The sequence below is a fragment of the Delphinapterus leucas genome, chromosome 4 (genome assembly GCF_059928025.1).
Source record: "Delphinapterus leucas isolate spDelLeu-1000000601 "Yukka" chromosome 4, BTC_Dleu_Yukka2, whole genome shotgun sequence".
Taxonomy (NCBI): domain Eukaryota; kingdom Metazoa; phylum Chordata; class Mammalia; order Artiodactyla; family Monodontidae; genus Delphinapterus; species Delphinapterus leucas.
In genome coordinates, this window is record NC_143132.1 from 14,161,946 (window position 1) to 14,176,260 (window position 14,315).

The following is a 14,315-nucleotide window of genomic DNA, read 5'->3' on the forward strand; positions in this document are numbered from 1 at the left end:
ACACATTATATTTCAAAATCACAACAAAAATTTTTGTAGAAGGTTGAGAACTTCTGATTAATGTACGTATAAATACAGGGCAAAATTGAGTTTTGTACTACTTTATGTCATGAAGGTGGGCTTTTGCTGTAGGTATCAATGTTATCTCCTAAACTTTATCTTCTGAACTAAACATACAAGGAACAGTATTGATAGGAGAAGGAAAGAATGATTTATCGAATTAGGGGAATGCACTAATCTTTCATAATGCAAAACTCTGATAAGATATGCATATGAAAAATTTTAGACTCTGGTCTGAGGTTTCTGATTCTTCAGCCAAATAAAGTTGGTTAGGTTGTGAAAGTCTCCTCAGTGGTATGATAATACTTATGTAGCTACAAAAATGGGAGAGAAAGGAGGGCTGCCTCACCTGTGAAGGACCTTACTTTGCCTGGTACATGGAAGAAGGAAATATAACAAGAAACACTTACATACAGCACACTGTCTCCACACTTATAAGTAGTTATTGTTCCAGTGGATGGGCTTGGCTTTGAATGATCAGATGTTGATCTGTTTCTTGGGATTTGAGGAGAGTTGGACGTGGAGGAGGTACGGAGCACTGAGAGGGTTGGAGAAGCCTGGCAAGAAGTCAAGAAAGGAGACAGGAGTATTACCTTTTCTATGGCTGGAAGCAGGGGTTTTGGAAAGATGAGAGAGAAAAAGGGGCAAAAATTTCCTTCATTCCCCAACAAGCTTGTTTTATAAGATACATATTAAATGAAAGGAGACTTTGAAAATGATTATCAGTTTTGGAGCACATGATTCTACTGAGACCATTCTTCAGCAGAACATATTAACATGATGCTCTTTAAATGAAAGTGGAGTCTCCAAAACAACAAGCTATTTTAAGCAAATCATTATTGATTGTCAACAGTGACTGGCACATAATGGTTACTTACATATTTGTTGCCTGTGTCAAGGAATGAATGTTATGCTCTGCCAATTACTGACAGTATATAAAGGTCCATGGGAAGTAGTGACACACACACTTCAGAAACACCCTCTTGCAACCCACCTAAATCCACTTCCCTTGACAACATGTTTTGCAACTACTATGGCAATTCCTGTGACTACAGGTGTGGAAACAGCTATGATTGTGGATTTAGTCCCTATTATGGCTGTGGATATGGCTATGGATATGGCTGTGGATATGGCTCCTACTATGGCTGTGGATATGGCTCTGGCCCTGGCTACTGCAGCTACCGGCCAGTTTGCTATAGGAGATGTTATTCTTCTTGCTACTAGAACATCACCATCCAAGGTCCATTTGCTTCTGAAAAGACATCTAAAGATAATGCTGATTCAAAGATCTTTAGGACACAATTTCTATATCCAAGAAATTACATGTCTGACAGAGGTATTGACCTCCAGCTACCAATTTTTAGATTGGCATTTTGTGGCCTGAAGTCCATGGTGGTATCATTTGCCTATTTTCCAATTGTTAGCCTTTACTCCCTTAATCTCTGATTCTCTGTATTGATGATCCTAACATCCTATTGTTGGGGAAATCCCTTGTTATCAATAAAAATTGTTCATTGTTTCTAACAAATCTCTGTGTATTCATTTGTGAATTAGTCTTTTTTGAGATGTTATGGCCTCTGTTGAAAATTGGGCTAATATCTTGTCTGAATCTCGAGTTTTTCCTTGATATAATATAAGCATTTCTTCTTATATTTGCATCAGAAATACCTCTACACTTATTTCTCGTATCCCACATGCTCAGGCACTCACATACTCAAGCACAAATCTCACAGTATTTCAGAACTGTGGTTTGCAAATCGCTCTTTGTCTGCGAGGGAGCTGGAGGGGAAAAGAGGAGGAAGAATGACACTTTAAGCAGGATGTTAATGCAAAGTCTAAGGTAGAGAAAAGGTGACCTGAGTGCTTAAAGGAATAGTGGAATGAAAGAGAATGCTTTCCAGAATTAATGAGAAATTATAAGCAGAGTTAGGTATTAAAGTACATGAAGAAAAGAGAACTAGGAAAGGATAAGTCAGAATAAAATTATTCTACTGTATCATCTGCTTTTGATGGAATTGCAAATATATTTACTTGCACATATTTATTGAGATTGAGGAAATTTATTCAAGCCACTTAATTGACAAATAGTTTTGAGTAGTTGTGAAAGAGTCTCATTCAATACAGTGAAGACACAGTAGGAAAATTATAGACAAGTTTTCTGCTCTCACAGTGTTTATATTCTAGTATGTGAAGATAAAAAAAGTATAAAAAATAATTAAGAAAATTTCAAATCGACAGTTGGGAGAATAAAACAGCTTAATGGGAAAGAGAGTAAGGACTGAAGTGTTAGAGGGATAGTTCAGGGAGGAATTTTGAACTTGTGACAAATGAGCTGATGTCAATTGCAAAGAAAGACAGAAAGTACAGTAGTAAGTGTAAGGGGTGAGAGAAGTTCACTAAGTTTTGGAAAAATATGATTTATTAAGCATGTATGAGATAATTTGTGTATCCAGAAAAGAATCTTCACACACTAGCTCTTAACATACCTTCAAAATCTGAAATGTTGTGACTCCTTAGTTAAAGAACATTTGAGACACTCAGCTTTATAGAAATGAGAAAATGGTGATAATATTTACAAATATCCTACAATTTATATGTGCCACACAAATGGTTGACTTCATCCATTTTCTTATTGGAGAAATATTGATTGAGTGTAAATTATGTGCCAGGCACTGTTGTGAGAGATGATTATTCAGTGATGTATAGAATATATATATGTATATTTGTTTTGGATCAATATCGAGAGGTTTGAATAGAAAGGTATTAGAAGTAATGCAATAAAGATAGAAGATTTTTCAGTAATCCAGGAGTATAGTTATCAGAAAGTGTGTGTTGGCAGTGGTATTGAAAAGTAAAGTGTCTAATCCAGAGACTTTGTGAAATAACATTGATAGTTTTGAATTTAAATGATGACAGAAAAGGAAAGAAACTGAAGAATAATAAAAATTGGAATGGAGATATATTGATATTTTCTTTATGCCTATTGTTGTGGATTAAACATAGCAGAGTGATCAGTTTATACCAGTGACCAATATCATAAAAAAGATATATTCATTAACTGGAAGAAATTTGGCTAATAGTTAATGTTCTCAGAAAGTGAAATTGACAGCTTTGTGAAAATTCCTGTTGAAGGCATTCCATAAACTACTGGATCACAACTCATTTTTTGTTTCAAAATGTGAGTGCCCAGTAGAAGGAATCATCTTCTGGAGTTTATACTCCCTTCCAACTTGGATTTCCTAGTTGTTACTATAGAAAAGTTACTTTAATTTTGATAAGAAATGAAAGAGGAGAAATAACAAGTGATACCACAGACATACAGAAAATGATAAGAGAATACTATGAACAGTTACATGCCAACAAATTGGATATCCTAGAAGGAACAGACAAATTTCTAGAAACATACAGAATGCTGAAACTGAGTCAAGAAGAAACAGACAATTTGAACAAACTGATCACTTGAAGTAAAATTGAACCTGTAATTCAAAAAACTCCCAGATAATAAAAGTCCAGGACTGTAGGATTTCACAGGGCAATTCAACCTAACATATAAGGAAGAATGATACCTATCCTTCTTAATCTCTTCCAAAAAACTGAAGATGAAGGAACACTCCCAAATTCATTCAACAAGGTCACCATTGCCCCAATACGAAAACTAGACAAAGATACTACAGAAAAAAGAAAATTATAGCCCAATATTTTGAAGAATATGGGTAAAAAATCCTCAACAATATTTTAGCAAACCAAATTCAATAGTACAGAAAAAGTTCATACACAATGATCAAGTTGTATTTATTCCAGGGTCACAAGGATAGCTTAACATATGCAAGTAAATCAACGTGACACACCACATTAACAACAACAAAAGAAAGACAAAAATCACATGATCACCTCAATAGATGCAGAAAAAGCATTTGAAAAAATTCAACATCTATTTATGATAATAACGCTCATCAAAGTGGGTGCAGAAAGAAAATATCTCAATGTAGTAAAGGCTATTTATGACAAACACACAGCCAATATAATACTCAATGGTGAAAAGATGAAAGCCTTCCTGCTACATTCAGGAATAAGACAGGGATGATCACTCTTGCCACTTCTATTTGACATAGAATTGGAAGTCCTAGCCACAGCAAACAAGAAGAAATAAAATATCCAGATTGGAAAGGAAGAGGTAACACCATAGCTATCTGCAGATGATGTGGTACTTTATGTAGAGGACTCTAAAGTCTCCACCCAAAAACCATTAGAACCAGTAAATGAATTCAGAAGGTTGCATGATACCAGATTAATATACAGAAATCTGTTGTGTTTCTATATACTAATAATAAAATATTAGGAAGGTAAAGTAAATCCCATTTAAAATTGCATCAAAAATACCTAGGAATAAACTTAAACAAGGAGGTGAAAGACCTATACTCTGAAAAATATAGCACCGAAGGAAATCGAAAATTATACAAAGAAATGGAAATATGTCCTGTGTCCTTGGATTGAAAAAATTAAAATTATTAAAATGGCCATACCGCCAAAAGAAATCTACAGATTTAATGCAATCCCTATCAAAATACTTTTGACATTTTCCATAGAACTAGACCAGATAATCCTAAAATTCACAGAACTAGAACAAATAATCATTAAATAATTCTAACATTCATAGAAAAATATTCCTAAAACTAGAAGAACAAAAAAACCCCAATTGCCAAAGCACTCTTTAGAGAAAAAGAACAAAGCTGGAGGTTCAACCCTCCCAGGCATCAGACTATGGTACAAAGGTACAGTAATCAGAACAGCATGATATTGGCACAAAAACAGACACATAGATCAGTGGAACAGAATACAGAGCCCAGAAATAATCCCACACACCTATGATCAATTAATCGATGACAGAGGAGGCAAGAATATACAGTGGATAAAAGACAGTCTCTTGAACAAATAGTACTGGGAAAACTGGGCAGCCACGTGCAGAACAATGAGATTAGAACATTCCCTCACACCATATACAAAAATAAACTAAAAATGAGTTAAAGACCTAAATGTAAGACCTGAAAATATAAAACTCTTAGAAGAAAACATAGGAAGCACACTCTTTGACATAAATTGTAGCATTATTTATATTTTTGGATCTGTGTCCTAAGGCAAAATAAATAAATAACAGCAAAAGTAAACAAATGAGACATAATTACACTTAAAAGGTTTTGCACAGCAAAGGAAGCAGTTGAAAGGATGAAAAGACAACCTATGGAATGCAAGAAAATATTTGCAAATGATGTGACTGATAAGGTGTTAATATCCAAATTGTATAAATAACTCATACAACTCAATATAAAAGAGACAAACAACCCAACAAAAAAATAGGTAGAAGACCTGAACAGACATTTTGTCCAAAGAAGACATACAGATGGCTAACAGGCATAATAAAAGATGCTCAACATCACAAATTATTAGAGAAATACAAGTCAAGACAACAATGAGATATCACCTCACACCTGTCAGAATGGCTATCATCAAAAATCTACAAGTAACAAATGTTGGAGAGGATGGGGAGAAAAGGGAACCCTTATACACTGTTGGTGGGAATGTAAATTGGTACAACTACTAGGGAAAATATTATGGAAATTCCTTAAAATCTAAAAATAGAACCACGATGTGATTCAGCAATTCCATCCTGGGTATATATCTGGAAAAAATTAATACACTAATTTGAAAAAATACATGCACTCCCATGTTCATATTAGCACTATGGAAAATATCCAACATATAGAAGCAGCTCAAGTGCCCATCAACAGATGGTTGAATATATCCAATGCATACAATGGAGTATTACACAGCCATAAGAAAGAATGAAATACTGCCCTTTGCAGAAAAATGGATAGACCTAGAAAATATTATGCTTAGTTAAATGAGTCAAACAGGGAAATAAGTCAGACAGAGAAAGAAAAATACTGTATGATAGCATTTATATGAGGAATTTAAAAAATATAGAAGTGAGTGTATATGAAAAAACAGAAGAAGAATCACGGGCATAGAAAAGAAACCTGTGGTTACCAAAGGGAATAGAGAAGAAGGAGGGCCAAATTAGGGCCGTGGGATTAACAGATGCAAACTACTATATATAAAGTAGATAAGCAACAATGATATACTGTATACATAGGGAAGTATACCCATTATCTTTTAATAACATTTAATAGAGTATAATCTTCAAAAATACTGAATTACTATGCTCTACACGTGAAACTAACACAATATTGTAGATCAACTATACTTGAATAATAATAAAAATACTTAAATTTTGGAGACAAATTCTGAAAATGGTGATATCAGTAAAATTTATACAAGTAAGATAAGCAAAAAATCTCTCCAAACAAACAAACAAACAAAAACTATACTTTTTTGACTACATGTTTGGTAATAGAAAGGTCAAGTGTTTGTTTAGAGTGGGTAGATAGGTTATGTTTGGATTTAAACATCTATAGGTATATAAGAAGCATATTTATAAATGCATAGCTGTAAACCAAGATTCTTATTCATAGCACCAATGACATTTTGGAACAGATATTTTTTTCTTGTTTGGGGCTGTTTTGTGCCCTGTAGAATTAGCAGCATCTTTGGTTTCTACACAAGATGAGATTCAATACCTGGCATGTAGGTATCTGGGTGGGAAAAGCCTGGCAAGAAGTTGCAATGATTCAAGAAAATGGAAAGAAATATTCTGTGTTCATGTGGTCAGAGGCAGATGTGAAAGTAAAGAGGAAAGACAAAAAGAAGTAATTTGTTTTTACATTTCCACCCAAACCTTTTAATATAATATATATATTTAATGATAGGAAGTTTTGAAAATGGGTATCAGTTACTGGGCACATGATTCTACTGAGACAATTCATCATATTAAAATGATGCTCTTTAAATAAACTGAAGTCTCCAAAATAATGAGCTATTTTAAGCAAATCATTGTTGATTGTGAACAGTGACTGGCACATAATGGCTACTTACATATTTGTTGTGTATGTCAAGGAATCAATGGTATGTTCTGTCAATTACTGGCAGTATATAAAGGTTGAAATGAAGTAGACGACACACACACTTCAGAAACATCCTCCTGCAAGCCACCTGAATCCACTTCCCTTGACAACATGTGTTGCAACTACTACGGCAACTCTTGTGGCTATGGCTGTGGATTTAGTCCCTATTACAGCTGTGGATATGGGACTCACTATGGCTCAGGATACGGCTGTGGATATGGCTCCGGTTATGGCTGTGGTTATGGAAACAGATGTGTCTGTGGATACGGCTCTGGCTACTGCAGCTACTGGCCAGTTTGCTATGGGAGATGTTATTCTTCTTGCTGCTAAAACATCACCATCCAAACCCCGTTTGTTTCTGAAATGATACATCTAAAGATAATGAAATTGAAGGATCTATAACCCATGATTTCTATATCCAAGAAAATACATGTCTAACAGAGGCTTTGACCTCCAACTACCCATTTTTAGATTAGCAACTTTGTGGCTTGAGGTTCCATGATAGCATCTGATTATTTTCTGAAAGTTAGCCTTTAACTTCCTTAATCTCTGATTCACTGTTATGACTGTGTTGATGATCCTAACATCCTAAGGTTGGGGAAATCACTTATTCTCAATAAAAATGGTTCATTGTTTCTAACAAACCTTTGTGTACTTGCTTGTGAATTAGTCATTTTTTGAGATGTTATGGCCTCTGTTGAAAGTTGGGCTAATATCTTGCCTGAACCTTGAGTTTTTCCCTGATATAATGCAAGCATTTCTTCTTATGTTTGCACCAGAAAAAATGTCTTCTCCTATTTTTTGTTTCTCACATACTCAGGCACTCCTATACCAAAGTACAAATCTCACGGTATTTCACTACTGTGCTTTGCAAATCCCGCTTTGTCTAGGTTGGAGCTGGAGTGGAAAGAGGAGGAGGAATGACACTTTATTCAGGATGTTAATGCAGAGTCCAAGGTAGAGAAGAGGTGCCCTGAGTGCTTAAAGGAATTGAAGAGATATTTTCCAGAATTAATGAGAAATTAGAATTAGACATAGGTATTAAAAACACAAGAATAAAGAACTAAGCAACAGATAAGTGAGAATAAAAAAATTCTGTTATGCTCAGTGCTTTGTGACCACCTAGAGGGGTCGGATAGGGAGGGTGGGAGGGAGACACAAGAAGGAAGAGATATGGGGACATATGTATATATATAACTGATTCATTTTGTTATAAAGCAGAAACTAACATACCACTGTAAAGCAATTATACTCAAATAAATATGTTAAAAAATATTCTGTTATATCATCTGCTTTTGATGGAACTGAAAATGTATTTGTTTTCATATACTGAGGTTGAGGAAATTGATTTCAGTCACTTAATTGACAAATAGTTTTGAGTAGTTTTGAAAGGGCCTTATCTTAGTGAAGACAAAGTAGGAAAATTATAGACAAGTTTCTTGCTCTCACAGTGTTTATAGTCTCATACATTAAGATAGAAAAATAAACAGTAAAAAATAATTAAGATAATTTCAAACTGACAATTGGGAGGGGGGAATAAAACTGGTTTATGGGAAAGAGAGTAAGGATCGAAGTATCAGAGGGATAGTTCAGGGAGGTATTTTGAAGTTGTGATGAGCTGATGCCAATTGCAAAGGAAGATTAGAAAGGTCAGTAGCAAGTGTAAAGTGGGAAAAGAAGTCTGTGAAGTTTTGGCAGGATATGATTTATTAGGCATGTATGAGTTAATTTATACATCCAGAAAAGAGTGTTCACAAATCTTAACATACTTTCAAAGTCATAAATGTTGTGACTCCTTAGTTAAAGAATATTTGAGACACTCAGCTTTACAGAAGTGAGAAAATGGTGATAATATTTGCAAATATCCTACAGTTTATATGTGCCACACAAATGTTTGACTTCATAGTCTTATTGGAGAAATATTGTTTGAGTGCAAATTATGTGCCAGGCACTGTTCTCAGAGCTGATTATGCAGTGAAGTACAGAATAGATATTGTTTCTGCTGTTTTGCATCAAAATCCAGATGTTTGAATGGAAAGGTATTAGAAGTACTGCAATAAAGATAGAAGAATTTTCACTAATCCACGGGTATTGTGGAAAGAAAGTGTGTGTTGGCAGGGTATTGAAATATAAAGTGTCTATCCCAGGGAATTTGTGAAGTAAAATTGATAGTTTTGAACTTAAAAGATGACAGAAAAGGAAAGAAACTGAAGAATAATAAAAATTGGAATGGAGTTATATTTTCTTTATGCTTATTGTTAAGGATTAAACATAGCAGAGTGATCAGATTAGACCAGTGACCAATATCAGAAAAAAATAGGTAGAAAGATTTGTCAACTGAAAGAAAATTTTCTAATAATGAATGTTCTCAGAAAATGAAATCAGCAGCTTTGTGAAAATTCCTGTTGAAGGCATTCTATAGACTACTGGATCATAACTCATTTTTTGTTGTTGAAATGTGAGATTCCAGTAGAAGGAATCACCTTCCAGAGTTTATACTCCCTTCCAACTTGGATTTCATAATTGTTACTATAAAAAGTTACTTTAATTTTGATAAGAAAGGAAAGAGGAGAAATAACAGCTGATACCACAGGCATACAAAAAATCATAAGTGATACTATGAACAGTTATATGCCAACAAATTGGACAGCCTAGAAGAAACAGACAAATTTCTAGAAACATACAGAATGACTAGACTGAATCAAGAAGAAACAGAAAATTTGAACAGATTGGTCACTACAAGTGAAGTAGAATCTGTAATTTGAAAAACTCCCAGCAAACAAAAGTCTAGGACCAGAGAGCTTCACAGGGGAATTCTAGCAAACATAAAAAGAAGAACTTATACCAATCCTCTTAAAATGTTCCAAAAAATTGAAGATGAGGAAACACTCCCAAATTCATTTGACAAGGCCACCAAAACCAGATACCAAAACCAGACAAAGAGATTATAGAAAAAAGAAAATTATAGTCCAATATCTTCGATGAATATAGATTCAAAAGTACTCAACAAAATATTAGCAAACCAAGTCCAATAATACAAAAAGGATCATACGTCATGATCAAATTGGATTTATTCCAGGGTCACAAGGGTGGATTAGCATGTGCAAATCAATCAATGTGATACACCATACCAACAAAAAGAAAGACAAAAATCACATGATCACCTCAATAGATGCAGAAAAAGCATTTGAAAAAATTCAACATCGATTCATGATAAAAATTCTTGTCAAAGTGGGTGTAGAGGGAATATACATTAACATAATGAAGGCCATTTACGACAAACCAACAGCCAACATAATACTCAATGGTGAAAAGGTGAAAGCCTTCCTGATAAATTCAGGAACAAGACAAAGATGATCACTCTCGCCCCTTCTACTTAAACTGGAAGTTCTAGCCACAGCAGTCATAAGAAAAAGAAATGAAATGTATGCAGATTGGAAAGTAAGAGGTAACACCATAACTATTTGCAGATGATATGGTACTTTATGTAGAGAACCCTACAGTCTCCACCCAAAAATCATTAGAACCAATAAACAAATTCAGTAGGTTGCATGACACAAGATTAATATACAGAAATCTGTTTCTATATACTAATAATAAAATATTAGGAAGATAAAGTAAAACAAATCCCATTTAAAACTACATCAAAAATTACCTAGGAATAAACTTAAACAAGGAGGTGAAATATCTATACTCTGAAAACTATAAAATTTGATGAAGGAAATTGAAATTGATATAAAGAAAAGGAAATATATCCTGTGTCCTTAGATTTGAAGAATTAATATTATAAAAATGGCCATACCTCCCAATGAAATCTACAGATTTAATGCAATCCCTATCAAAATACCTATGACATTTTTCACAGAGCTAGAACAAATATTTTTAAAATTCACAGAACTAGGACAAATAATCCTTAAACAACCCTAAAATTCATAGAAAAATATTTCTAAAACTAGGACAACAAAAGACCCCCAATTTTCAAAGCACTTGTCATAATAAAGGACAAGCTTAGAGGTTCAACCCTACCAGACTTCAGACTACACTACAGTGTGGTGTTTGCTCCAAAACAGACACATAGGTCAGTGGAACAGAATACAGAGCCCAGAAATAATCTCATACACTTTTGATCAATTAATCTATGACAAAAGAGACAAGAATATACAAAGAGAAAAGACAGTCTCTTCAACAAGTGGTGCTGGGAAAACTGGACAGCCATATATATAACAATGAGAGTAGAACATTCCCTCACACCAAATACAAAAACAAACTCAAAATGGGCTAAAGACCTAAATGTAAGACCTGAAAATATAAAACTCTTAGAAGAAAACATAGGCAGAACACTCTTTGATATAAATTATAGCATCATTTTTTGGATCTGTATCCTAAGGCAAAAGAAATAAAAGCAAAAATAAAAAAATGAGACATAATTACACTTAAAAGATTTTGCATAGCAAAGGAATCAGTTGAAAAGATAAAAAGACAACCTATGAAATGTGAGAAAATATTTGCAAATGATGTGACTGACTAGGTGCTAATATCCAAATTATACAAACATCTCATACAACTCAAAGGCAAAAAAACCCACAAACAACCCAACCAAAAAATCAGTTATTGGGCACATGATTCTACTGAGACAATTCTTCAGCAGAAAAAATTAAAATGATGCTCTTTAAATAAAACTGGAGTATACAAAATAATGAGCTCATTTTAAAGAAACTATTATTGATTGTCAACAGTGACTGGCATATAATGGTTGCTTACATATTTGTTGTCTATGTCAGGGAATGAATGGTATGCTCTGCCAATTACTGACAGTATATAAAGGTCCGTGGGAAGCAGATGACACACATGCTTCAGAAACTTCCTCTTGCAACCCACCTGAATCCACTTCCTTTAACAACATGTGTTGCAAGTACTATGGCAACTTCTGTGGCTATGGCTGTGGAAACAGCTATGGCTGTGGATTTAGCCCCTATTATGGCTATGGATATGGCACTAGTTATGGCTGTGGATATGACTGTGGCTATGGAACCAGATATGGCTGTGGATATGATTTCTGCTGTGGCTGTGGATATGGGACTCGCTATGGCTGTGGATATGGCTCAGGATACGGCTGTGGATATGGCTCCCGTTATGGCTGTGGTTATTGAACCAGATGTGGCTGTGGATATGGCTCTGGCTACTGCAGCTACTGGCCAGTTTTCTATAGGAAATGTTATTCTTCTTGCTGCTAAAACATCACCATCCAAGCCTTGTTTGCTTCTGAAACAACATACCTAAAGATAATGGTGATTCAAGGATCTATAACCCATGATTTCTGTATCCAAGAAATTACATGCCTGACAGAGACTTTGACCTCCAGCTACCCATTTTTAGATTGGCATCTTTGTGGCCTGAAGCTCCATGGTAGTATCATCTGACTCTTTTCCAAATGTTAGGCTTTACTCTCTTAATCTCTGATTCTCTATTATGACTGTGTTGATGATCCTAACATTGTACAGTTGGAAAAATCACTTATCCTCAATAAAAATGGTCCATTGCTCCTAACAAATCTCTGTGTACTTGCTTGTGAATTAGTCATTTTTGAGATAATATGGCCTCTGTTGAAAATTGGGCTAACATGTTGCCTGAACGTTGAGTTCTTCCTTGATATAATACAAACATTCCTTCTTATACCTGCACCAGGAATAATGTCTTCTCCACCTGTTTCTTGTATCCCACATGCTCAGACACTCATATACCCAAGCAAAAATCTTACAGTATTTCAGAACTTTGCTTTCCAAATCTCACTGTGTCTAGGATGGAGCTGGAGGGGAAAGAGAAGGAGGAATGACACTTTATCCAGGATGTTAATGCAGAGTCCAAGGTAGAGAAGAGGTGGCCTGAGTCCTTAAAGGAATAATGGAATGGAAGAGATACTTTCCAGAATTAATAAGAAATTAGAAGCAGAGCTAGGTATTAAAGTACATGAGGAATAAAGAACTAGGAAAGGGTAAGTTAGAATAAAATTATTCTACTATATCATCTGCTTTTGATGGAATTGCAAATATATTTATTTGCACATATTTATTGAGATTGAGGAAATTTATTCAAGTCACTTAATTGACAGATAGTTTTGAAAGAGTTCATTCTATACAGTGAAGACACAGTAGGAAAACTATAGACAAGTTTCCTGTTCTCACAGTGTTTACATTCTGGTACCTGAGGACAAAAATCAACAGTAAAAAAGAATTAAGATGAATTCAGACTGACAGTTGCTGTGGAGGAAATAAAACAACTTAATGGGAAAGAGAATAAGGACTGAAATATTAGAGATATCGTAAGAGCTGAAATATTAGGGATATAGCTCAGGGAGGTGTTTGAAAGTTGTGACAAATGAGCTGATGCCAGTTGCAAAAAAAGACTAGAAAGGACAGTAGCAATTGTCAGAGGGAAGAGGAGTTCATTAAGCTTTGGGTTTGCTTAGGTAGTACTACATTTTTCAGCTGGAAAAGAGTAAGGTCTAGTGGCTTAATAAGGTTGTCTAATGCCTTAATTGGGACAGATACAAGAATGAGATTAAAAAGCCCAGTTAAATTACTGAATCGTAGAACCTATTGCTTTGTTGGATTCTGACTTTAGTGTTCTTTCCTCATCTGATCTTCCCAAACTCTAACATTTAGATCCTACAACAGAAAAGCCTCTTCAGACTCAGTAGCAATCGAGTTTCAACCAGCAGTGATAAAGATGTTGTGTCTTATTTGCATGACATGGGTCACTGCCCAAAGTCTGACACTGAGGGCCCTGGAGCTAGGAGACCCCACAAAATGGCCCAAACCAAGGAAGATCGTCCTGCCATCAAAGTCTGCCCTGGTGTAAGGTTATGTCCAGGATATAATTTGTCTAACTGATGAAGAAACAGGGGTTCTTTCAAGAGCAGGATGGTTTTTGTAGCTGGAACATTTGTTAGTCTGATCTGAGGAATAACTATGCTCTGGGTAACCCTAAGGTTAGTCTTACAAGCAGAGGCAGAGGATTCTAACAGTTAAAGCTCTTTGAAAAATCTAACTTGTTTCCTTATGTTCTTCCTCATCAAATGTATGTCTAAAATAAGGAAAAATGTAATTTATTAGGCGTATATAAAATAATTTATGTATCCAGAAAAGGTTCTATCCATTATTAGGCATGTATGAAATAATTTATATATCCAGAGAAGCATTTTCATAATCTAGCCTCAAAATCTGAAATGTTATGACC

At 34.8% G+C, this 14,315-nt stretch overlaps 1 protein-coding gene across 1 annotated transcript; it reads left to right on the top strand.

Annotated features, from left to right (window-relative positions):
• Nucleotides 1-1,019: 1,019 nt before the first annotated feature.
• Nucleotides 1,020-7,885, top strand: LOC111174830 (uncharacterized). Its single transcript, XM_022573971.3, has 2 exons — nucleotides 1,020-1,220; nucleotides 7,220-7,885. Exons 1-2 carry the CDS (start codon nucleotides 1,078-1,080, stop codon nucleotides 7,407-7,409), a joined length of 333 nt encoding a protein of 110 aa, XP_022429679.3. The 5' UTR covers nucleotides 1,020-1,077; the 3' UTR covers nucleotides 7,410-7,885.
• The last annotated feature ends 6,430 nt before the right edge of the window (nucleotides 7,886-14,315 follow it).